The sequence below is a fragment of the Coregonus clupeaformis genome, chromosome 24 (genome assembly GCF_020615455.1).
Source record: "Coregonus clupeaformis isolate EN_2021a chromosome 24, ASM2061545v1, whole genome shotgun sequence".
Taxonomy (NCBI): Eukaryota; Metazoa; Chordata; class Actinopteri; order Salmoniformes; family Salmonidae; genus Coregonus; species Coregonus clupeaformis.
In genome coordinates this window covers 49,630,941-49,656,873 of record NC_059215.1, presented here as the reverse complement: position 1 = coordinate 49,656,873, position 25,933 = coordinate 49,630,941, and the positions used below count along the sequence as shown (strand labels likewise).

At 45.2% G+C, this 25,933-nt stretch overlaps 1 protein-coding gene across 2 annotated transcripts in view; it reads right to left on the bottom strand.

The window, feature by feature from the left end:
* LOC121537348 (copine-5-like) overlaps positions 1-25,933 on the bottom strand; it is a 199,091-nt gene that overhangs the window by 169,318 nt on the left and 3,840 nt on the right. For both annotated transcript variants that reach the window (XM_041845000.2, XM_041845001.2), the window contains exons 2-3: positions 11,048-11,088; positions 7,857-7,903 (exon numbers count right to left, since the gene is read on the bottom strand). In XM_041845000.2, the coding sequence (XP_041700934.1) occupies positions 7,857-7,903; positions 11,048-11,088 (88 nt within the window). The remainder of the gene's footprint in view (positions 1-7,856; positions 7,904-11,047; positions 11,089-25,933) is intronic.

Sequence of the window (25,933 nt, the reverse complement as noted above, 5' to 3'; positions counted from 1 at the left end):
TATAGAGGTACTAGATGGAGCAGTAGTATAGAGGTACTAGATGGAGCAGTAGTATGGAGGTACTAGATGGAGCAGTAGTATGGAGGTACTAGATGGAGCAGTAGTATGGAGGTACTAGATGGAGCAGTAGTATGGAGGTACTAGATGGAGCAGTAGTATAGAGGTACTAGATGGAGCAGTAGTATGGAGGTACTAGATGGAGCAGTATTATGGAGGTACTAGATGGAGCAGTAGTATGGAGGTACTAGATGGAGCAGTATTATGGAGGTACTAGATGGAGCAGTAGTATGGAGGTACTAGATGGAGCAGTAATATGGAGGTACTAGATGGAGCAGTAGTATGGAGGTACTAGACGGAGCAGTAGTATAGAGGTACTAGATGGAGCAGTAGTATAGAGGTACTAGATGGAGCAGTAGTATGGAGGTACTAGATGGAGCAGTGTTATGGGGGTACTAGATGGAGCAGTAGTATAGATGTACTAGATGGAGCAGTAGTATGGAGGTACTAGATGGAGCAGTATTATGGAGGTACTAGATGGAGCAGTAGTATGGAGGTACTAGATGGAGCAGTAGTATGGAGGTACTAGATGGAGCAGTAGTATAGAGGTACTAGATGGAGCAGTAGTATGGAGGTACTAGACGGAGCAGTAGTATGGCGGTACTAGATGGAGCAGTAGTATGGAGGTACTAGATGGAGCAGTAGTATGGAGGTACTAGATGGAGCAGTAGTATGGAGGTACTAGATGGAGCAGTAGTATGGAGGTACTAGATGGAGCAGTAGTATGGAGGTACTAGACGGAGCAGTAGTATGGCGGTACTAGATGGAGCAGTAATATGGAGGTACTAGATGGAGCAGTAGTATGGAGGTACTAGATGGAGCAGTAGTATGGAGGTACTAGACGGAGGAGTAGTATGGAGGTACTAGATGGAGCAGTAGTATGGAGGTACTAGATGGAGCAGTAGTATGGAGGTACTAGACGGAGCAGTAGTATGGAGGTACTAGATGGAGCAGTAGTATAGAGGTACTAGATGGAGCAGTAGTATGGAGGTACTAGATGGAGCAGTAGTATGGAGGTACTAGATGGAGCAGTAGTATGGAGGTACTAGATGGAGCAGTAGTATGGAGGTACTAGATGGAGCAGTAGTATGGAGGTACTAGATGGAGCAGTAGTATGGAGGTACTAGACGGAGCAGTAGTATGGAGGTACTAGATGGAGCATTAGTATGGAGGTACTAGATGGAGCAGTAGTATGGCGGTACTAGATGGAGCAGTAGTATGGCGGTACTAGATGGAGCAGTAGTATGGCGGTACTAGATGGAGCAGTAGTATGGCGGTACTAGATGGAGCAGTATTATGGAGGTACTAGATGGAGCAGTAGTATGGAGGTACTAGATGGAGCAGTATTATGGAGGTACTAGATGGAGCAGTATTATGGAGGTACTAGATGGAGCAGTATTATGGAGGTACTAGATGGAGCAGTAGAATGGAGGTACTAGATGGAGCAGTAGTATGGAGGTACTAGATGGAGCAGTAGTATAGAGGTACTAGATGGAGCAGTAGTATGGAGGTACTAGATGGAGCAGTATTATGGAGGTACTAGATGGAGCAGTATTATGGAGGTACTAGATGGAGCACTATTATGGAGGTACTAGATGGAGCAGTATTATGGAGGTACTAGATGGAGCAGTATTATGGAGGTACTAGATGGAGCAGTAGTATGGACGTACTAGATGGAGCAGTAGTATGGAGGTACTAGATGGAGCAGTATTATGGAGGTACTAGATGGAGCAGTATTATGGAGGTACTAGATGGAGCAGTAGTATGGAGGTACTAGATGGAGCAGTAGTATGGAGGTACTAGATGGAGCAGAGTAATATGGAGGTACTAGATGGAGCAGTATTATGGAGGTACTAGATGGAGCAGTATTATGGAGGTACTAGATGGAGCAGTAGTATGGAGGTACTAGATGGAGCAGTAGTATGGAGGTACTAGATGGAGCAGTAGTATGGAGGTACTAGATGGAGCAGTATTATGGAGGTACTAGATGGAGCAGTATTATGGAGGTACTAGATGGAGCAGTAGTATGGAGGTACTAGATGGAGCAGTAGTATGGAGGTACTAGATGGAGCAGTATTATGGAGGTACTAGATGGAGCAGTAATATAGAGGTACTAGATGGAGCAGTAATATAGAGGTACTAGATGGAGCAGTAGTATGGAGGTACTAGATGGAGCAGTAGTATGGAGGTACTAGATGGAGCAGTAATATAGAGGTACTAGATGGAGCAGTAGTATGGAGATACTAGATGGAGCAGTAGTATGGAGGTACTAGATGGAGCAGTAGTATAGAGGTACTAGATGGAGCAGTAGTATGGAGGTACTAGATGGAGCAGTAGTATGGAGGTACTAGATGGAGCAGTATTATGGAGGTACTAGATGGAGCAATAGTATGGAGGTACTAGATGGAGCAGTAGTATGGAGGTACTAGATGGAGCAGTAGTATGGAGGTACTAGATGGAGCATTAGTATGGAGGTACTAGATGGAGCAGTAATATGGAGGTATGGGGCTTGTTATTTGGCTCAGGGCAGATTGGCTTTGTGAGGCAGAGTCAAGCTGTGTACAGTTGATAAAGCTAAGCGTTGGTGTCAGCCCCTCTCTCATCAAACTAGCCCCTCTCACAGTAGCATATAGATATGACAGGTCCTCCCACAGTTGAATATAAATATTGCAGGTCCTCCCACAGTAGCATAAGACAGGTCTTCCCATAGAAGGGGGGGACAGCTGATAGCTAGGAGACTACTTCCTAATTGCTATAGCGGTACTAGATGGAGGAGGAGTGTGAAGGGTTTTGAGAGGCAGTCGATAGCTAGGAGACTCATTACTCCTACGGTAGTGGATACATAAGACAGTTCCTGTCCCACAATAGTGGATACATACGACAGTTCCTCCTAAGTTATAGTGTAACTACACTAGTGGGAGGAGTGTGAGAGGCTATGGGACAGCCAAATGACAGCGAGGAGAGTTAGTCTCACAGGAGTGGGAGAGAAGGCTGACTGACAGAAGAGTTCATAGAAGAGTAGAAGAGGCTATGAGAGGCAGTTGATGGATAGGAGAGACTTGAGTTTATCCCACAGCAGGAGATAGATATAACGATTCCCACCACAGCAGGAGGAGATGTCCTCCCTCCTACAGAGTAGATATATAGAGGACAGTTCCTCCTTCTACAGAGTAGATAGAGGACAGTTCCTCCTCATATAGAGTTGATAGAGGACAGTTCCTCCTCCTTTAGAGTAGATAGATAGAGGACAGTTCCTATTCCTACAGAGTATATAGAGGACAGTTCCACCCTCCTACAGAGTATATAGATAGAGGACAGTTCCTCCTCTACAGAGTAGATAGATAGAGGACAATTCCTCCTCCTATAGAGTAGATAGAGGACAGTTCCTCCTTCTACAGAGTAGATAGAGGACAGTTCCTCCTCCTTTAGAGTAGGTAGATAGAGGACAGTTCCTCCCTCATACAGAGTAGATAGAGGACAGTTCCTCCTTCTACAGAGTAGATAGATAGAGGACAGTTCCTCCTCCTTTAGAGTAGATAGATAGAGGACAGTTCCTCCCTCATACAGAGTAGATAGAGGACAGTTCCTCCTCCTACAGAGTAGATAGAGGACAGTTCCTCCCCCTACAGAGTAGATATAGGACAGTTCCTCCCTCCTACAGAGTAGATAGAGGACAGTTCCTCATCCTACAGAGTAGATATATAGAGGACAGTTCCTCCTTCTACAGAGTAGATAGAGGACAGTTCCTCCTCCTATAGAGTAGATAGATAGAGGACAGTTCCCCCTTCTACAGAGTAGATAGAGGACAGTTCCTCCTCCTATGGAGTAGATAGATACAGGACAGTTCCGCCCTTCTACAGAGTAGATAGATAGAGGACAATTCCTCCTCCTATAGAGTAGATAGATAGCGGACAGTTCCTCCTCCTATAGAGTAGATAGATAGCGGACAGTTCCTCCTCCATAGAGTAGATAGATAGAGGACAGTTACTCCTCCTACAGAGTAGATAGAGGACAGTTCCTCCTCCTACAGAGTAGATAGAGGACAGTTCCTCCTCCTACAGAGTAGATAGAGGACAGTTCCTCCCTCCTACAGAGTAGATAGATAGAGGACAGTTCCTCCTCCTACAGAGTAGATAGAGGACAGTTCCTCCCTCCTACAGAGTAGATAGATAGAGGACCGTTCCTCCTCCTATAGAGTAGATAGATAGAGGACAATTCCTCCTCCTACAGAGTAGATAGAGGACAGTTCCTCCTCCTACAGAGTAGATGGAGAATAGTTCCTCCCTCCTACCGAGTAGATAGATAGAGGACAGTTCCTCCTCCTTTAGAGTAGGTAGATAGAGGACAGTTCCTCCCTCATACAGAGTAGATAGAGGACAGTTCCTCCTTCTACAGAGTAGATAGATAGAGGACAGTTCCTCCTCCTTTAGAGTAGATAGATAGAGGACAGTTCCTCCCTCATACAGAGTAGATAGAGGACAGTTCCTCCCCCTACAGAGTAGATAGAGGACAGTTCCTCCCTCCTACAGAGTAGATAGAGGACAGTTCCTCATCCTACAGAGTAGATATATAGAGGACAGTTCCTCCTTCTACAGAGTAGATAGAGGACAGTTCCTCCTCCTATAGAGTAGATAGATAGAGGACAGTTCCCCCTTCTACAGAGTAGATAGAGGACAGTTCCTCCTCCTATGGAGTAGATAGATACAGGACAGTTCCGCCCTTCTACAGAGTAGATAGATAGAGGACAATTCCTCCTCCTATAGAGTAGATAGATAGCGGACAGTTCCTCCTCCTATAGAGTAGATAGATAGCGGACAGTTCCTCCTCCTATAGAGTAGATAGATAGAGGACAGTTACTCCTCCTACAGAGTAGATAGAGGACAGTTCCTCCTCCTACAGAGTAGATAGAGGACAGTTCCTCCTCCTACAGAGTAGATAGAGGACAGTTCCTCCCTCCTACAGAGTAGATAGATAGAGGACAGTTCCTCCTCCTACAGAGTAGATAGAGGACAGTTCCTCCCTCCTACAGAGTAGATAGATAGAGGACCGTTCCTCCTCCTATAGAGTAGATAGATAGAGGACAATTCCTCCTCCTACAGAGTAGATAGAGGACAGTTCCTCCTCCTACAGAGTAGATGGAGAATAGTTCCTCCCTCCTACCGAGTAGATAGATAGAGGACAGTTCCTCCTCCTACAGAGTAGATAGAGGACAGTTCCTCCTCCTACAGAGTAGATAGAGGACAGTTCCTCCCTCCTACAGAGTAGATAGATAGAGGACAGTTACTCCTCCTACAGAGTAGATAGATCGAGAACAGTTCCTCCTCCCACAGAGTAGATAGATAGAGAACAGTTCCTCCTCCCACAGAGTAGATATATAGAAAACAGTTCCTCCCCCCACAGAGTAGATAGGTAGAGAACAGTTCCTCCCTCCCACAGAGTAGATATATAGCAGAATCCCTCCTACAGAGTGGATAGATAGAGGACAGTTCCTCCTCCCACAGAGTAGATAGAGAACAGTTCCTCCTCCCACAGAGTAGATAGATAGAGGACAGTTCCTCCTCCCACAGAGTAGATAGATAGAGGACAGTTCCTCCTCCCACAAAGTAGATAGATAGAGAACAGTTCCTCCTCCCACAGAGTAGATAGATAGAGGACGTTTCCTCCTCCCACAGAGTAGATAGAGGACAGTTCCTCCTCCCACATAGTAGATAGATAGAGAACAGTTCCTCCTCCCACAGAGTAGATAGATAGAGGACGTTTCCTCCTCCCACAGAGTAGATAGAGGACAGTTCCTCCTCCCACAGAGTAGATAGATAAAGGACAGTTCCTCCTCCCACAGAGTAGATAGATAGAGGACAGTTCCTCCTCCCACAGAGTAGATAGATAGCAGAATCCCTCCCACAGAGTAGATAGATAGCAGAATACATCCTACAGTACTACAGAAGTAGGGCTATAAGAGACAGTGGATAGATAGGAAGAGTTCCACCCACAGAAAGAAGAGTCATGTGATCACAGGCGGTCTGTGGCAGGGTGAGACAGTGAGGAGAGGAGAGCTCAGACTGTATCTACTAACTCAACACAAGGAGGACAAAGCACATGTGATGAGAGAGGGGCTGACACCAACCCTTAGCTTTATCAACTGTACACAGCTTGACTCTGCCTCACAAAGCCAATCTGCCCTGAGCCAAATAACAAGCCCTGTATCTCTTTAAAAAGAGAGATTTAGCGCCCACTGCACCCTGAGCTTGTTATCTGTTAGCGGGTGGCATGTTACCTGATAACAACAGAGAGAAAAAGAGAGCGGAACAATGGAAGGAAGAGAGGGAGAGGAAGCTTCACAGCCATACACAGTGAGAGGAGGAGATTCTTGACTCAAGAGCAAGAGATTTGGCTTTTCCATGTGCTATACTGCATTGCTGTACATTTTTAGATTCCAAGTGTCAAATGCACATCATTTAATTGGTTCCATTGCACTTGGCAGGCAAGCTCAGCTAAAGTAAATGATTGTTTTTTTTTAACCTATTTTTCTGGGCAATTGGCAGTTACAGTCTCGTCCCATCGCTGCAACTCCCGTACAGACTCGGGAGAGGCGAAGGTTGAGAGCCATGCATCCTCCGAAACACGACCCTGCCAAGCCGCACTGCTCAACCTGGAAGCCAGCCACACCAATGTATCAAAGGAAACACCGCACAACTGCCGTCTGAAGTCAGTATGTATGCACCCGGCCTGCCACAAGGAGTCGCTAGAGCGCGATGGGACAAGGACATCCCGGCCAGCCAAACCCTCCCCTAAACCGGACGACACTGGGCCAATTGTGCGCCGCCTCATGGGTCTCCCGGTCACAACCAGCTGCGACACAGCCTGGGATCGAACCCGGTGTCTGTAGTGATGCCTCTAGCACTGCAATGCAGTGCCTTAGACCGCTGCACCACTCGGGAGGCTCACAGCTAAAGTATTTTAAAGAAAAAGTAATACTATTTTAACCTAAGGGCACGTTCAGCAGGACACAACGTCTTGGGACGTTCAGATTGAAATATGCTACGTAGAACAAACTTGCCTCTAGGTTAAATGTAGAATAAGGAATCACATCGGCTCTATTCATGGAATTTCTATCTGCAACGCTCAATAATGTTTTGCAACTGAACGTGGCTCAGGTCTACCTTCCAGGTATAGAGCAGTATAGAGCAGTATAGAGCAGTATAGAGCAGTATAGAGCAGTGAACTACCTATAAAGACATCTAGCTGAAACTCGCCCCAATGAAGACACTGTCCTGGGTTAAGGGTAAGGCCAGGTTCCTGGCAGACCTGGAGAGATTCTGACACTGACGCTAATCTTTATCGATATGTGCAGCAATCGCCATAACGGCCAATTTGCTTAGAGCAAAAACATGCCCTAAGCCAAGCAATGAATATTCACAAGACAATCAATAGCGTGATTGTCAGCAGCAGCATTCACCTGGAGACAGACAGGGCTGGAACACAACAGAGTGCTGCTGCTGAGTCGGAGTATTCCAGAACAATTAGAATTAGTGTTCCACAAGCTACATTCTAGATTGTTATGGAGAGGAAAAGATGCAGGTTGATTGAGCTTCTGATGCTGGGGAGGGGAGACAGTCATTATCTCTGCTGACTAGTTTACAGTCTAGAAACTCTAAATTGTTATAGAAAAGAATGGAGAGTAGTTTGATTGAGTCTAGATTTTTGTGGAAAGCAAAAGAGATTGAGAGATCGAGAGAAAGGGAGAGAGAGAGAGATAGAGAGAGAGAAAGAAAGAAAGAGAGAGTTGTTCTGCTTCTTACCTCTCGCCACTGTTTGGTCTCCACGCCCTGAGTATACAACACCACCACTGGGGGGGAGGGAGGGCGAGAGAGATTGAGGGAGGGAGGGGGTGGAGGGAGGGAGGGGGGGGGGGGAGTGATGGAGGAAAGATTAGCAATCAATTTGAATAACCGTGACATTTCTTCACTTCATAAAACAAAACAAACGTTCTTTCTATCATTACATTAATCATTAATAATATTCGTTATGCACTTCCATGCCCGCTGTCTGCCCAGTATCACATTATCAGATCTAGCTATTCATCTCCGCAGGTGAGAGATTAAGCACTAACGATTAACAAAACCTCCAACAGTGCAACAGTGATTGCATAATCAAAAACATGATTTCTAAACAGTAGGTTTCCCGTCATCTCCCTCTTTAATTTCCCTGGTCTATTTAATTTCCTCACTTCAAACGGTGGCAGTGCATGTGACCTGTCAGATGTAACCCCAGGTCCTTCTCATTTTGGGGGGAATTCATAATAAGGGGAATGGGGGATAGAGTGTGAAGTATTATACCCTGGTCTATTAGAAGGGGACTGGGGGGATTACACCCTGGTCTATTAGAAGGGGACTGGGGGTATTATACCCTGGTCTATTAGAAGGGGACTGGGGGGATTATACCCTGGTCTATTAGAAGGGGACTGGGGGTATTATACCCTGGTCTATTAGAAGGGGACTGGGGGTATTATACCCTGGTCTATTAGAAGGGGACTGGGGGGATTACACCCTGGTCTATTAGAAGGGGACTGGGGGGATTATACCCTGGTCTATTAGAAGGGGACTGGGGGGATTACACCCTGGTCTATTAGAAGGGGACTGGGGGATTACACCTGGTCTATTAGAAGGGGACTGGGGGATTATACCCTGGTCTATTAGAAGGGGACTGGGGGGATTACACCCTGGTCTATTAGAAGGGGACTGGGGGGATTATACCCTGGTCTATTAGAAGGGGACTGGGGGTATTATACCCTGGTCTCAAAGAAGGGGACTGGGGGGATTATACCCTGGTCTATTAGAAGGGGACTGGGGGTATTACACCCTGGTCTATTAGAAGGGGACTGGGGTATTATACCCTGGTCTATTAGAAGGAGACTGGGGGATTACACCTGGTCTATTAGAAGGGGACTGGGGGTATTATACCCTGGTCTCAAAGAAGGGGACTGGGGGGATTATACCCTGGTCTATTAGAAGGGGACTGGGGGTATTATACCCTGGTCTCAAAGAAGGGGACTGGGGGGATTATACCCTGGTCTATTAGAAGGGGACTGGTGGGATTACACCCTGGTCTATTAGAAGGGGACTGGGGGGATTATACCCTGGTCTATTAGAAGGGGACTGGGGGGATTATACCCTGGTCTATTAGAAGGGGACTGGGGGTATTATACCCTGGTCTATCAGAAGGGGACTGGGGGGATTACACCCTGGTCTATTAGAAGGGGACTGGGGGGATTATACCCTGGTCTATTAGAAGGGGACTGGGGGGATTACACCCTGGTCTATTAGAAGGGGACTGGGGGTTTTATACCCTGGTCTCAAAGAAGGGGACTGGGGGGATTACACCCTGGTCTATTAGAAGGGGACTGGGGGATAGAGTGTGATTGCTTGTACACACTAAATGATTGATTTCTGACCCTATTACGTCTTGATGTCTCCTCCAATCTCCTCCATACTTCATCCCTTTAGAAAGTAGGACCATAGAAATGACATTAGGTGCGTCCCAAATGGCACTATATCCCCCTATATAGTAGAGATCGGAATTGCCAGGGTCCTCACGATATGATACTAACACGATACGTAGGTGCCGATACGATATGTATTGCGATTCTCACTATTGTATATGTATTGTGATTCTCATGATTCTATATGTGTTGCGATTCTCACTATTCTATATGTATTGTGATTCTCATGATTCTATATGTATTGGGATTGAATACCCTGATTTTATTGTGTTTTGATGTTCCAAACATATTGCTCACTGTATATCTGCTGCAGAGAGACAAGAGAGAGCATGAGAAAACGAGTTTTGATCAGTCAGGGAAATAAAAGTGCTGAAAACACGTTGACTCACTATTTTAAAAGAAGATGAAAAACGGATGAAAAAGACCAGAGTTTTTGTGCAGGTATAGCCGACTAGCGCCAGCTAACGCTAACTACATTAGAAAAATATATATTTACAAATCGATACTTGGAGTCAAATATCAATATAATATTGTCCAAAAATAATATTGTGATATATAACTATCGATTTTTTTCCCCCATCAGTAATATATAGTGCACTTCTTTTGATCCGGGCCCTGCCATTTGGGATGCATCCAAGGCCGCTATTCAGAAAGACCCCTGGAGGCCTCAAGCGTAGTTCGCCTCTACTCTCCTCCTCTCCACTCCTCTGCTCTGAGGGCTGTGTTTGAACCATGCTTTAGCTGCATTGCATTAAAGAGAAAATTCAGGATTTCCCCAGATTCAGATGAACTCATGGATCCCATTTGTATCTATTCGCGGCCAGTATGAAGGAAGTTGGAGGTAGTTTCGCGAGCCAATGCTAACTAGCGCAATGAGTGGAAGTCTGGAATTCTACAGGAACAGCTATAGACTTCTAGTCGTTGTGCTAACGCTAGTTAGCAATTGCGCTAACATAAAAATGGTTAGCAACTTCCTTCATGATGCAGATGCATAAAAATGGTATCCACGAATCAATCTGACTCTGGGGAAGTAGATAATGGACCTCATTGAAAAAATCACAAACTATCGCTTTAAGCTACTGTCTCTTTCTGTAACTAAGCTGTGATGAAGAACTGTCACGTTACTGTGCAAATGAGATGCAGTGGGAACACTTTGAAATAGCAGAGTCAACTAAATCACAGTTAAGCCCAGATAAAGTGAAGGAAAGTGTAGGGCAGGGGTGTCAAACTCATTCCATGGAGGGCCTAGTGTCTGCAGGTTTTTGGTTTTTCCTTTTAATTAAGCCCCACTGTGGGGAGTTCCTTACTAATTAGTGTCCTTAGTTCATCAATCAAGTACAAGGGAGGAGCGATAACCCGTCGACACTCGGCCCTCCGAGTGCTGATCTTTATTCTTTACACATACTAGCCGTATCTTCTTCTGTAATTGAATGCAATACAGTGACAATTGTGATAAATGTGAAATTATAACTGTAAAGGTAAAGTACTTACACGGATCAGATTTGGAGAATGTGTCTCTGTCTAATAGATCCCTGAAAGAGAAGAAATTAGTCTGATTTAATATTTATGAAGGCAGGCTCAGAGAGTGAGGCCATTATAGTTCATAAGGAGGTCATTATAGTTCATAAGGAGGTCATAAGAGGAATTAAGGAGGTCGTAAGAGGAAATAACAGGTCGTAAGAGGAAATAACAGGTCGTAAGAGGAAATAACAGGTCGTAAGAGGAAATAACAGGTCGTAAGAGGAAATAACAGGTCGTAAGAGGAAATAACAGGTCGTAAGAGGAAATAACAGGTCGTAAGAGAGCTGTTAATAATAATAATATAATAATATGCCATTTAGCAGACGCTTTTATCCAAAGCGACTTACAGTCATGCGTGCATACATTTTTGTGTATGGGTGGTCCCGGGGATCGAACCCACTACCTTGGCGTTACAAGCGCCGTGCTCTACCAGCTGAGCTACACCTGATCTTAACCATCAAAATATAGAAGATGTTTATACTGTGTACTATTTTGGCTGTGTATGTACTGAAATAATATATTTATTCCAATAGACTTTCCTTTTGCCAATAATCCCAATCAACTCAAACAACTCAAACTACTTTTAAGACGTTTAGCGTATAGCCTAGATGACAGTTTCCTCTCTTTAGAACACATTCCATTACACACGGCTTCATCAAAATGTCTCCATATAGTCCTCCATATTGTAACATTATTACATGGTTATTTACAATCAGGTGGTGCACACCATCCAATAAACCACCAAATCCCATTGCCTTTGTGTTTTCACTGCCAACGTGCAGTACCATATTGCACAGTAAATCTCCAGCTAGCTCCCAGGACACCGAGGACACTGAGGCAGAGGAGCCAACTGAAAACCTTGCGCACCAATTAGCAGCGAGCAGAGGGTGATGGAGCTTTACAGTAGGCTGGTGCTAGTTTGTTCCCCTCAGTGATATTTGGGGCTGGTAGCCAACATTGCAGAGCGTTGCACCACCCTTTGTGCCCCGGTGAATCTGGAGTCTGGGCACCAGGAAACCAGGCGGGAGGCAAGGTGAGCAACCGTACCAGACCACAGCACACAGCCAAAATAGGAGTCACAGTCGTTATTGTCCAAATAAAGCCATTAAATGGCCAGTCCACATATATTCATTTGGAATTATGGTAATAAAGGGAATTTTAGCCCTCCCTCACTCAACAGCTTCCATCCTGCTGAAGAGGATACGGACAGGAAGTGATCATTACCTTTTGATAACAGATGTCCTTAGTTATGGAAATTATTTTTATTTATTTATTATTCTGTCACAAAACACTTCTCCAACTGCGGAGACTGAGTCCCAAATGGTACCATATTGCGTATTTAGCGCACTACTTTTGACCAGGATCCATAGGGCTCTGGTCAAAGGTATTGAACTAGATAGGGAATAGGTTGCGATTTGGGACACAAAAGCTGTCTCATCAGAATATCAATATATTCTACTGCATCACAACTGTCTTTTATTTTCTGTTATAGAATATTACAGTCAATAAATAACTCACAAGCAGCACAGTGCAACAATGCCCATCCCAATGCCCATCCCATCTCTACATCCCTACATCACTACATCCCTTCAGGCTCTATAGGCTCTACATCCCTACAGGCTCTACAGGCTCTACAGGCTCTACAGGCTCTACATCCCTACAGGCTCTATAGGCTCTACATCCCTACAGGCTCTACATCCCTACAGGCTCTACATCCCTACAGGCTCTACAGGCTCTACATCCCTACAGGCTCTACAGGCTCTACATCCCTACAGGCTCTACAGGCTCTACATCCCTACAGGCTCTACAGGCTCTACATCCCTACAGGCTCTACATCCCTACAGGCTCTATAGGCTCTACATCCCTACAGGCTCTACATCCCTACAGGCTCTACATCCCTACAGTCTCTACAGGCTCTACATCCCTACAGGCTCTACAGGCTCTACATCCCTACAGGCTCTACAGGCTCTACATCCCTACAGGCTCTACATCCCTACAGGCTCTACATCCCTACAGGCTCTACATCCCTACAGGCTCTACAGGCTCTACATCCCTACAGGCTCTACAGGCTCTACATCCCTACAGGCTCTACAGGCTCTACATCCCTACAGGCTCTACAGGCTCTACATCCCTACAGGCTCTACATCCCTACAGGCTCTACAGGCTCTACATCCCTACAGGCTCTACAGGCTCTACATCCCTACAGGCTCTACAGGCTCTACATCCCTACAGGCTCTACAGGCTCTACATCCCTACAGGCTCTACAGGCTCTACATCCCTACAGGCTCTACAGGCTCTACATCCCTACAGGCTCTATAGGCTCTACATCCCTACAGGCTCTATAGGCTCTACAGGCTCTACAGGCTCTACATCCCTACAGGCTCTACATCCCTACAGGCTCTACAGGCTCTACATCCCTACAGGCTCTACATCCCTACAGGCTCTATAGGCTCTACATCCCTACAGGCTCTATAGGCTCTACAGGCTCTACAGGCTCTACATCCCTACAGGCTCTACATCCCTACAGGCTCTATAGGCTCTACAGGCTCCTACAGGCTCTACAGGCTCTACATCCCTACAGGCTCTACATCCCTACAGGCTCTACAGGCTCTACATCCCTACAGGCTCTACAGGCTCTACATCCCTACAGGCTCTACATCCCTACAGGCTCTACATCCCTACAGGCTCTACAGGCTCTACATCCCTACAGGCTCTACAGGCTCTACATCCCTACAGGCTCTATAGGCTCTACATCCCTACAGGCTCTACATCCCTACAGGCTCTACAGGCTCTACATCCCTACAGGCTCTACATCCCTACAGGCTCTACAGGCTCTACATCCCTACAGGCTCTACATCCCTACAGGCTCTACATCCCTACAGGCTCTAAAGGCTCTACAGGCTCTACATCCCTACAGGCTCTACAGGCTCTACATCACTACATCCCTACAGGCTCTATAGGCTCTACATCCCTACAGGCTCTATATCCCTACAGGCAGAGGGGCGGTTCAATTAATACATACCAGACCCTCTAATTCAGTACAGGCATCAAGTCATTATTCAACCCTAACCCAACCCTCTGATTCAGTGCAGGCACCAAGTCATTATTCATGACCCTAACCCAACCCTCTGATTCAGTACAGGCACCAAGTCATTATTCAACCCTAACCCAACCCTCTGATTCAGTACAGGCACCAAGTCATTATTCATGACCCTAACCCAACCCTCTGATTCAGTACAGGCACCAAGTCATTATTCATGACCCTAACCCAACCCTCTGATTCAGTCTGGGTGGGTGTTGTTATGTTATTGAACCAGTCTGGGTGTGTGTTGTAATGCTATTGAGCCAGTCTGGGTGGGTTTGTATTTATTGAACCCTTAGCCAGTCTGGGTGTGTTGGGGTTAATTTTGAACCAGTCTGGGTGGGTGTTTGTTATTAACCAGTCTGGGTGGGTGTTGTTATGTTATTGAACCAGTCTGGGTGTGTGTTGTAATGCTATTGAGCCAGTCTGGGTGGGTGTTGGGGGTTAATGTTATTGAACCAGTCTGGGTGGGTGTAGGGGTTAATGTTATTGAACCAGTCTGGGTGGGTGTAGGGGTTATTATGAACCAGTCTGGGTGGGTGTGTTATGTTATTGAACCAGTCTGGGTGGGTGTAGGGGTTAATGTTATTGAACCAGTCTGGGTGGGTGTAGGGGTTAATGTTATTGAACCAGTCTGGGTGGGTGTAGGGGTTAATGTTATTGAGCCAGTCTGGGTGGGTGTTGGGTGTTAATGTTATTGAGTTGTGAACATCTGTCCCATCTATCTGATAGAGCCTGTTTAATTGTGTTCAGATAAAGGGGCTAGCTAATACATGTACACATAGCCAACGTCACAAATGGCACCCTATTCCCTATATAGTGCATTACTTTTGACCAGGGCTCATAGGGAATAGGGTGCAGCCATATTATGTTCGAAATGTCGCCCTGTTCCTTTTACTGCATGGTGCAGTAAGTGCACCTCATTGTCTTCAGATACAGGGGCTAAAAAACACATGAACATAGGCTACATCTAATGGCACCCTAGCTATTCTCTATAATGGTCTGAACAAAAACAGAGCACTTTATAGGGAACAGAGTGCCAAAAGTGGTGCCCTGTAAAGGGAATAGGGTGCCAAAAGTAGTGAACTCTCTCTCTCTCTCTCTCCTCTTTCCTTCTCTCGCTCAAACAAACAAAATGTCCCCTTACCTCTGAATAAATAGAAAGGATATCCATATCTCAGACTGGCCAATAAAAATAAAAGATTACATACATACATTTTATCATTTAAACCTCTTATCACACGTTTTCGTATTTAATCTATTGAGATGGCCAATCTGAGATATGGCTTTTTCTTTGCAACTCTGCCTAGAAGGTCAGCATCCCAGAGTCGCCTCTTCGCTGTTGACGTTGAGACTGGTGTTTTGCGGGTACTATTTAATGAAGCTGCCAGTTGAGGATTTGTGAGGCGTCTGTTTCTCAAACTAGACACTCTAATGTATTTGTCCTCTTGCTCAGTTGTGCTCCGGGGCCTCCCACTCCTCTTTCTATTCTGGTTAGAGCCAGTTTGCGCTGTTCTGTGAAGGGAGTAGTACACAGCGTTGTACGAGATCTTCAGTTTCTTGGCAATTTCTCGCATGGAATAGCCTTCATTTCTCAGAACAAGAATAGACTGACGAGTTTCAGAAGACAGTTATTTGTTTCTGGCCATTTTGAGCCTGTAATCAAACCCACAATTGCTGATGCTCCAGATACTCATCTAGTCTCAAGAAGGCCAGTTTTATTTCTTCTTTAATCAGCACAACAGTTTTCAGCTGTGCTAACATAATTGCAAAAGGGTTTTCTAATGATCAATTAGCCTTTAAAATGATAAACTTGGATTAGCGAACACAACGTGCCATTGGAACACAGGACTGATGGTTGCTGATAATGGGCCTCTGTACGCCTATGTAGATATTCCATTACAATTCAGCCGTTTCAAATCAAATCAAATCAAATTTTATTGGCCACATGCGCCGAATACAACAGGTGCAGACATTACAGTGAAATGCTTACTTACAGCCCTTAACCAACAGTGCATTTATTTTTTAATAAAAAAAGTAAAATAAAACAACAACAAAAAAGTGTTGAGAAAAAAAGTGCAGAAGTAAAATAAAATAACAGTAGGGAGGCTTTATATACAGGAGGGTACCGGTGCAGAGTCAATGTGTGGGGGCACCGGCTAGTTGAGGTAGTTGAAGTAATATGTACATGTGGGTAGATTTAAAGTGACTATGCATAAATAATTAACAGAGTAGCAGCAGCGTAAAAAGATGGGGTGGGGGGCAGTGCAAATAGTCCGGGTAGCCATGATTAGCTGTTCAGGAGTCTTATGGCTTGGGGGTAGAAGCTGTTGAGAAGTCTTTTGGACCTAGACTTGGCACTCCGGTACCGCTTGCCATGCGGTAGCAGAGAGAACAGTCTATGACTAGGGTGGCTGGAGTCTTTGACAATTTTGAGGGCCTTCCTCCAGCTACAATAGCCATTTACAACATTAACAATGTCTACACTGTATTTCTGATCAATTTGATGTTATTTTAATTGACAAAACATTTGCTTTTCTTTAAAAAAAACAAGGAAATGTCTAAGTGAACCCAAACTTTTGAACGGTAGTGTATGTCAATTAGATATTTCTGCATTTCATTTTCAATAAATGTGCAACATTTTCTAAAAACATGTTTTCACTTTGTCATTTTGGGGTATTGTGTGTAGATGGGTGAAAAAGTTATTTAAATCCATTTTGAAATCAGGCTGAAACACAACAACATTTGGATTAAGTCAAGGGTATGAATACTTTCTGAAGGCACTGTATATCCGCTCTGTCTATTTGAACCTCCACAGAGTTACTTTCCACTTGGCTTAGCAGGAATTCACGCCAATTTCACCATGTCTCTCTCCTCTCTGCTAGCTAAACACACAAACTGTCAATCTGACACGTTTGGAATGGAGCCTATATACACACACACATGCATGCACACACACGCACACACACACACACACACACACACACAACATCCACAACATCCAGTATATAAATGACTGTTTGAGCCCTTCAGCTCTGCATGTCAGAGGGTAAGAGAGCTTCTGAGTTTAATGCTTTGCTCACTGAACCCGTTACAACCATAACTGTCATACCATTCATAGACAGATCTCCCCTCTCTTGTTAATCGCATTCAGAACCTCTCACTGTCTATCTCCCAACCCTTAGCCTCTGCCGAGTCCCCAACAACCGGCAGTTCCGGTTTTCAGGGGAAGTGGAAAGAGAGCCTTTTGGACGTTAAGAAGGCGACACTTCATCCTAACTCCTCCTCCATATTTAGTGGATTGGTTGAACAGTGCAGAAGATAACCTCTCCCGACAGTTTTTTGATTCTGGTCAAGATCAGTATGTAGGGGATCTAGTTTCAGGCGTTTCTTTTAAGCCTGCTACATTAGGTTACCCAACCCTAAACCAGCTTTGAAGTAAAGTCAAATAACCTACAAATACATACAGTATAACCAGACAGGATTCAAAGCACACACTGACTCTTAGAGTGGGGCCTATGGGGGTACCCTGATTCTGGGGTGTTTTATGGGGTACCCTGATTCTGGGGTGTTTTATGGGGTACCCTGATTCTAGGGCGTTTTATGGGGTACCCTCATTCTGGTGCATATAATGAGGGTACCCTCATTTGTTATGGGAAACCCCCTGTTTACCCATAAATCAAACCATGAAACTGGTTGACATTGGAGTGACATAAACGTGATATTAACATGTCATAAACATAACAGTGGTCATGTTCCGGACTCTGACTGGGCTCGTTCTGATATTTCTGAATGTCTGTCTTTTTACTTTTTGTATTGTGTGCATATTGTTTTGTATTGCTGGGTATTACTGCACTGTTGGAGCTAGAAACACAAGCATTTCGCTGCACCTGCAGTGACATCTGCAAATCTGTGTACACGACCAGTAAACTTTGATTTGACTTGATGGGGCTGTGGGTCGTGACCCAACAATGCCATTGTCATCAGCTGATGGTTGGTTCCAGGTGAGACAGTATTAATAACAGACAAGTGTTTTCTGATCTAAACTCATTTTCTCCTCTGTGGTGTCGATGGTTCACGCATAATTATCCGCCCCATCGACCTGTGAGACCCAGTCAGACGCAATCTTAACATCCCCAAAATTGGAAAAAAGATCTGCCGCCTCTCTCTCTATCTCTCTCTCTCTCTTTCTCTCGCTCTGTCTCTCTCACTCTCTCTTGGCACAGACAGTGTCCTGCTCCCTCTCTGAGTCTCTCTCTCTCTCTCTCTCTCTCTCTCTCTCTCTCTGTCTCTCTCACTCTCTCTTGGCACCCTCTCTCTCTCTCTCTCTCTCTCTCTCTCTCTCTCTCTCTTGTCTCTCACTCTCTCTCTCTCTCTCTCTCTCTCTCTCTCTCTCTGAGTTTCGCCCCAGAACAGACGCAGCTCATCAGATCCACTATGTATGGTGAGATAAAGACTGAGAGCACTAGTCAGGTGAAACTGATTACTACTAGGTATGTTTTAGGGATGAGTCAGAAAACAACAGTCTTACCGCATACAGAGATTAACAGGGTTGGGTAAGTTATTTTCTGAATGTAATTCGTTACAGTTACTAGTCACCTGTCCAAAATTGTAATCAGTAACATAACTTTTGGATTACCCAAACTCAGTCATGTAATTTGATCACTTTCCCCTTAAGGGGCGTTAGAAGAAGACAAAAAAGGATCCATCAAATGCTTTTGGTGTCATCATAGTGATCTCTGACTGGTGGTCATCATAGTGATCTCTGACTGGTGGTCATCATAGTGATCTCTGACTGGTGGTCATCATAGTGATCTCTGACTGGTGGTCATCATAGTGATCTCTGGCTGGTGGTCATCGTAGTGATCTCTGACTGGTGGTCATCGTAGTGATCTCTGGCTGGTGGTCATCGTAGTGATCTCTGGCTGGTGGTCATCGTAGTGATCTCTGACTGGTGGTCATCATAGTGATCTCTGGCTGGTGGTCATCGTAGTGATCTCTGACTGGTGGTCATCGTAGTGATCTCTGGCTGGTGGTCATCGTAGTGATCTCTGGCTGGTGGTCATCGTAGTGATCTCTGACTGGTGGTCATCGTAGTGATCTCTGACTGGTGGTCATCGTAGTGATCTCTGACTGGTGGTCATCGTAGTGATCTCTGACTGGTGGTCATCGTAGTGATCTCTGACTGGTGGTCATCGTAGTGATCTCTGGCTGGTGGTCATCGTAGTGATCTCTGACTGGTGGTCATCGTAGTGATCTCTGACTGGTGGTCATCGTAGTGATCTCTGACTGGTGGTCATCGTAGTGATCTCTGACTGGTGGTCATCGTAGTGATCTCTGACTGGTGGTCATCGTAGTGATCTCTGACTGGTGGTCAAACTCGCTCAGGTAGAACAAACTTAAACTTCAGCCTTTTTTCAATGCTGAATTGAATGTCTGAGAAAGCAGAAAGGTGTTATAATGTACTGTTTTGGTTGCAAACATCCTTTCTGAATTTAAAAGTAATTCAAGAAGTAATCATCTAGTTTTTCACAAGTATCTGAAATCTGATTACAATATTTTAGCTGTTAACGTAAATGATTACACATACCGTGTTTTGGTAATCGGATTACATGTAACTGATCAAATGTAATCAGTTACTCCCCAACCCTTTTGATTAAATAGGGGTCATGAGACTCAGGTTAAGTAAAACACATCAGATTTAGTGTTGTGTGTTTACAGGGAACACCAGATTTAGTGCTGTGTGTTTACAGGGAACACCAGATTTAGTGTTGTGTGTTTACAGGGAACACCAGATTTAGTGTTGTGTGTTTACAGGGAACACCAGATTTAGTGCTGTGTGTTTACAGGGAACACCAGATTTTGTGCTGTGTGTTTACAGGGAACACGTCAGATATAGTGTTGTGTGTATACAGGGAAGAGAGGGCAGAGTGATTATACAGTGCATTCGGAAAGTATTCAGAGCCCTTGACTTTTTCCGCATTTTGTTACGTTATTCTAAAATTGACTAAATTATTTTTTCCCCTCATCAATCTACACACAATACCCCATAATGACAAAACGAAAACAGGATTTTAGACGTTTTTGCAAATGTATTACAAATAAACAGGTGCATCCAACTTGATTGGAGTCCACCTGTGGTAAATTCAATTGATTGGACATGATTTGGAAAGGCACACACCTGTCTATATAAGGTCCCACAGTTGACAGTGCATGTCATAGCAAAAGCCAAGCCACGAGGTCGAAGCAATTGTCCGTAGAGCTCCGAGACAGGATTATGTCGAGGCACAGATCTGGGGAAGGGTACCAACATTGTTTTACAGCATGCATTGAAGGTCCCCAAGAACACAGTGGCCTCCATCATTCTTAAATGGAAGAAGTTTGGAACCACCAAGACTCTTCCTAGAGCTGGCCGCCCGGCCAAACTGAGCACTCGGGGGGGAAGGGCCTTGGTCAGGGAGGTGACCAAGAACCTGATGGTCACTCTGACAGAGCTCCAGGGTTCCTCTCTGGAGATGGGATAACCTTCCAGAAGGACAACCCTCTCTGCCGCACTCCACCAATCAGGCCTTTATGGTAGAGTGGCCAGACGGAAGCCACTCCTCAGTAAAAGGCACATGACAGCACGCTTGGAGTTTGCCAAAAGGCACCTAAAGACTCTCAGACCATGAGAAACAAGATTCTCTGGTCTGATGAAATCAAGATTGAACTCTTTGGCCTGAATGCCAAGCGTCACGTCTGGAGGAAACCTAGCACCATCCCTATGATGAAGCATGGTGGTGGCAGCATCATGCTGTGGGGATGTTTTTTAGTGGCAGGGATTGGGGGACTAGTCAGGATCGAGGGAGCAAAGTACAGAGAGATCCTTGATGAAAACCTGCTCCAGAGCGCTCAGGACCTCAGACTGGGTCGAAGGTTCACCTTCCAACAGGACAACGACCCTAAGCACACAGCCAAGACAACATAGGAGTGGCTTGGGGACAAGTCTCTGAATGTCCTTGAGTGGCCCAGCCAGAGCCCGGACTTGAACCCGATCTAAAGTCTCTGGAGAGACCTGAAAATAGCTGTGCGGCGACACTCCCCATCCAACCTGACAGAGCTTGAGAGGATCTGCAGAGAAGAATGGAGAAACTCCCCAAATATAGGTGTGCCAAACTTGCATCGTCATACCCAAGAAGACTCAAGGCTGTAATCGCTGCCAAAGGTGCTTCAACAAAGTACTGTTTTTGCTTTGTCATTATGGGGTATCGTGTGTAGATTGATGATGGGGAAAATTTAATCAATTTAATCAATTTTAGAATAACGCCGTAACGTAACAAAATGTGGAAAAATCAAGGGGTTTAATACTTTCCAAATTCACTGTATCCAGATCGAATTCCACAATAGTTTTTGACAAATGGAGCAACAGGAGCACACATCCTAATCATTCTGATGCTTTCATTACCCCTCTGTCCCTCTCTCCTCCGAAACCATCCATCTACTCTCCCCTTAACTCCTCCAGAGAGAAATAGAGAAATAGAGAAATAGAAATAGAAATAGAAATAGAGAGAGAGAGAGAGAAAATAGAGAGGAGAGAGAGAGAGAGAGGGAGAGAGAGAGAGAGAGAGAGAGAGAGAGAGAGAGAGAGAGAGAGAGAGAGAGAGAGAGAGAGAGAGAGAGAGAGAGAGAGAGAGAGAGAGAGAGAGAGAGAGAGAGAGAGAGAGAGAGAGAGAGAGAGAGAGAGAGAGAGAGAGAGAGAGAGAGAGAGAGAGAGAGAGAGAGAGAGAGAGAGAGAGAGAGAGAGAGAGAGAGAGAGAGAGAGAGAGAGAGAGAGAGAGGTTTGGCTGTCAGCAACCTTCTAGAGAATCTTCTCTCCAAGTCTCTTCTTTCTCTCTTTCTCTGGATTGGTAAGTGTTCCAGAATAGAGAACTGGTATTGACTGGCCTGGACTCTGATCCCAAAGGTTGAGAGGAGTGTACCAACTGGGCACAGACGTCTGTTCAACGTCTAGTTTTGATTTACATTTGGTTGAGTTGTCAACTAATGTGAATTAAACATGAAATCAACAAAAAATGTCACCATGAAATTGCATTTAGGTTCAAATTTGTGTGAAAAAATGCCCTTACGTTGATGACTTCTTGCAAATCCAATCAGTTTTCCACGTTGATTCAACGTCATCACATAGATTTTGTGGGGTTGAATTGACGTGGAAACAATGTTTATTCAACCAGTTTTTGCCGAATAGTAGATAGGATAGACCTACCACCTCCATAGTTACAAATAAGGACTTGTGTCATGGGGTTTGATCTTTCCAGGGAGAAATAAAAGGACACAGAGGAAAACATAAACTCATTGGACGTTCCAGGGAGTACAAAGGAAATGAAGAAAAAATGGTGAAATAAGAAAAACACTAGTTTTTACCCTTCAGGGGGTTGGTGACATTTTGTCAGCGCTGTTTTTGCTCCATCTCTCCAGCATCAGGCAGCCACACAACAGAAACATTGTGTTTGTTGCATTGTCCAGAAGGAACCTGCAAGTAAGCATTTCGTTGGACAGTGTATACCATGTGTATCCTGTACATACAACAACAACAAAACTTGAAACTAGTCTCACAGTGGTTATCTGGAGTCACTTAGCTAAAGTCCCTGTTTACCTTAGGTCATTTTATACCGTTACACAGCAACCCCAATGATCTCAGCTATACTGGTGGAGATACACAGAGAGGAATCAACATGGAGAAATACAGCTGGAGTCACAGTGACTCATCCTCCTTTGTTTGTTATTGTGCCTGATGTGTATGTACAGGAAACCAACCCATGAATCATACAGCCAATATTCTCAACTGACAAGATGCTCAACCAGCAAGATGCTCAACAGGCAAGATGATCAACCATCAAGATGATCAACCATCAAGATGCTCAACCGGCAAGATGATCAACCATCAAGATGCTCAACTAGCAAGACGATCAACCATCAAGATGCTCAACCAGCAAGATGATCAACCATCAAGATGCTCAACCAGCAAGATAGTCAACCATCAAGATGATCAACTAACAAGATTCTTAACTGACAAGATGCTCAACCATCAAGATGCTCAACCAGCAAGATTCTCAACCAGCAAGATTCTCAACCAGCAAGATGATAAACTAAGACCGCACCAATAGAAACAGAAATCAAATCAAAGTTTATTGGTCACGTACACAGATTTGCAGATGTTATCGCAGGTGTAGCGAAATGCTTGTGTTTCAAGCTCAAACAGTGCAGTAATACAAAACAATACAAAACAATATGCACACAATCCAAAAAGTTAAAAGAAAGACATTAAGAAATATCAGAACGAGCAATATCAGAGTCCAGAATATATATATATATATATATATATATATATATATATATATATATGGTGTGCATAGACAGTATGGACAGTATGTTAATAGAAAAGGTGTGTTCAGCAGTAGTTATATAGGATGAGCCTTGACTAGAATACAGTATATACATATAAAGTGGGTAAAACAGTATGTAAACATTATTAAAGTGACCAGTGTTCAATGACTCTATGTATATAGGGCAGCAGTCTCTAAGGTGCAGGGTAGGGTACCGGGTGGTAGCCGGCTAATAACAGTGACTAAGTTCAGGGCAGGGTGCTGGGCAGAGGCCGACTAGTGGTGACTGTTTAACAGTCTGATGGCCTGGAGATAGAAGCTGTTTATCAATCTCTCGGTCCCAGCTTTGATGCACCTGTACTGTCTCCGCCTTCTAGAAGGTAGCGGGGTGAACAGGTCATGGCTTGGGTGGCTGAGGTCCTTGATGATCTTCTTAGCCTTCCTGTGACACTGGGTACTGTAGATGTCCTGGAGGTCAGGCAGTGTGCTCCTAATGATGCGTTGGGCTGACCGCACCACTCTCTGGAGAGCCCTGCGGTTGCGGGCGGTGCAGTTGCCTTACCAGGCGGTGATACAGTCTGACAGAATGCTCTTGATGGTGCATCTGTAGAAGTTTGTGAGGGTCTTAGGGGCCAAGAAAATAACTAGGCTACACTGCTTCAAAATAGCTCCAATAGAAATCCCTGATCTTGGATTCAAACCTCTCTGTCTGCCCTGTATTCATGCAGCACTGTATCTCTCTAAGGGAGACAGGCAGCGAGACAGGCAGCGAGACAGGCAGCGACACATACAGACCACTCCCATCTCCTCTCCTCTCATCTCAGGGTTGGGGTGCTCAGAGTGCCAGGTCATTTTAAACAGGAAGACATGGTGGCACTCTCTCTCTCTCTCCTTCTCTCCCTCTTGCGCTCTCTACCTCCGTCACTCTCTCTATCTCTCCTTCTCTGTCTGTCTCTCTCTCTCTCTCTCTCATGGCTCAGCGGCTGACCTATGAACAGAACCAATACCAGTAAGAAAGGTTGCTGTGTGATAGGAAACAATCTGCTATCACATAAATATTTTGATAGGGAGGGGTTATCTCCTTCAGTACCTCCCGTTTTGACGGAGCTTTTCTGCCTTAACAGTGGTGGCGGTGGCAGGCAGGTGGGATGTGATATGAATCTTAGAATGCCTGTAGGGGTGCAGTCAAAGCAGAGCAGAGAGCGGCGCACCAATTCAATTCCATGTGTGCTGCAATCTGAGGCCCCTCAGCCTTACTAAATCAATACACACTGCCCTGATGCTGATGCTGGGGATACTTTTCTCTCCTGTCTCAACCACACACTACTGACCAGAGCCCAAGGGCTCAATAGTAGTGGACTGTATATGGTATAGGGTGTCATTTGGGACGCACACCCTTGTCCCCGTATCGGTTTATTGGCCAAATACACATTAAAACTAAGCATAAAAGAACAGTGTTACTGTCTGTGACTGTACATCTGGCTTTAGATAGATTATATACGTCATTCGAAGGTTACAGTCACAGGGAGTCATTAATAAAGGAAACAGAGACAGGTTGGTGATTGGATGAATAAATTAGACTTAATTTGGGTTAAGCTGACTATTACACAGTAAGTTAAGCTGTACTGCATCTACCGTATCAATTTCCCCTCCAGTTAATTGAATGGCCAGTGGCAAGCCTATTTATATATAGGAGGTTGTGTGTGTGTGTGTTTGTGTGTGTAAGCAGCTCCAGGGAGACCACAAATAGCATCAGAGCAAAGCCCCTGATCAATCTCTTTCCTCCTACAGGGCCGGTGACATCATATTGATTTCTGATAGTTCTGTGACACACTCATCAATTGCCGGTCTTGAGAAAACTGCAGGCTGTGCCCTTTAAGTTACAATGACGGAAAGCCTAAACAACATGTATCTAGTATAGCCTCTGTTAGAAAGAGAGAGAGAGGGGGGGAGAGAGGGGGGGAGAGAGAGAGAGAGAGAGAGAGAGAGAGAGAGGGGGAGAGAGGGGAGAGGGGGAGAGAGAGAGAGAGAGAGAGAGAGAGAGAGAGAGAGGGAGAGGGGGGAGAGAGAGAGAGAGAGAGAGTGGGTGGGGAGAGGGGGGAGAGAGAGAGAGAGTGAGGGAGGGGGAGAGAGAGAGAGAGAGAGAGAGGGGGGGAGAGAGAGAGAGAGATGGAGAGGGGGAGAGAGAGAGAGAGAGAGAGAGAGAGAGAGAGAGAGGGGAGAGAGAGGGGGAGAGAGAGAGAGAGAGAGAGAGAGAGGGAGAGGGGGGGAGAGAGAGAGAGAGAGAGAGAGAGAGAGAGAGAGAGGGGGGGAGAGGGGGGAGAGAGAGAGAGAGAGAGGGGGGAGAGAGGGGGGAGAGAAAGAGAGAGAGAGAGAGGGGGGGAGAGAGAGAGAGAGAGAGAGAGAGAGAGG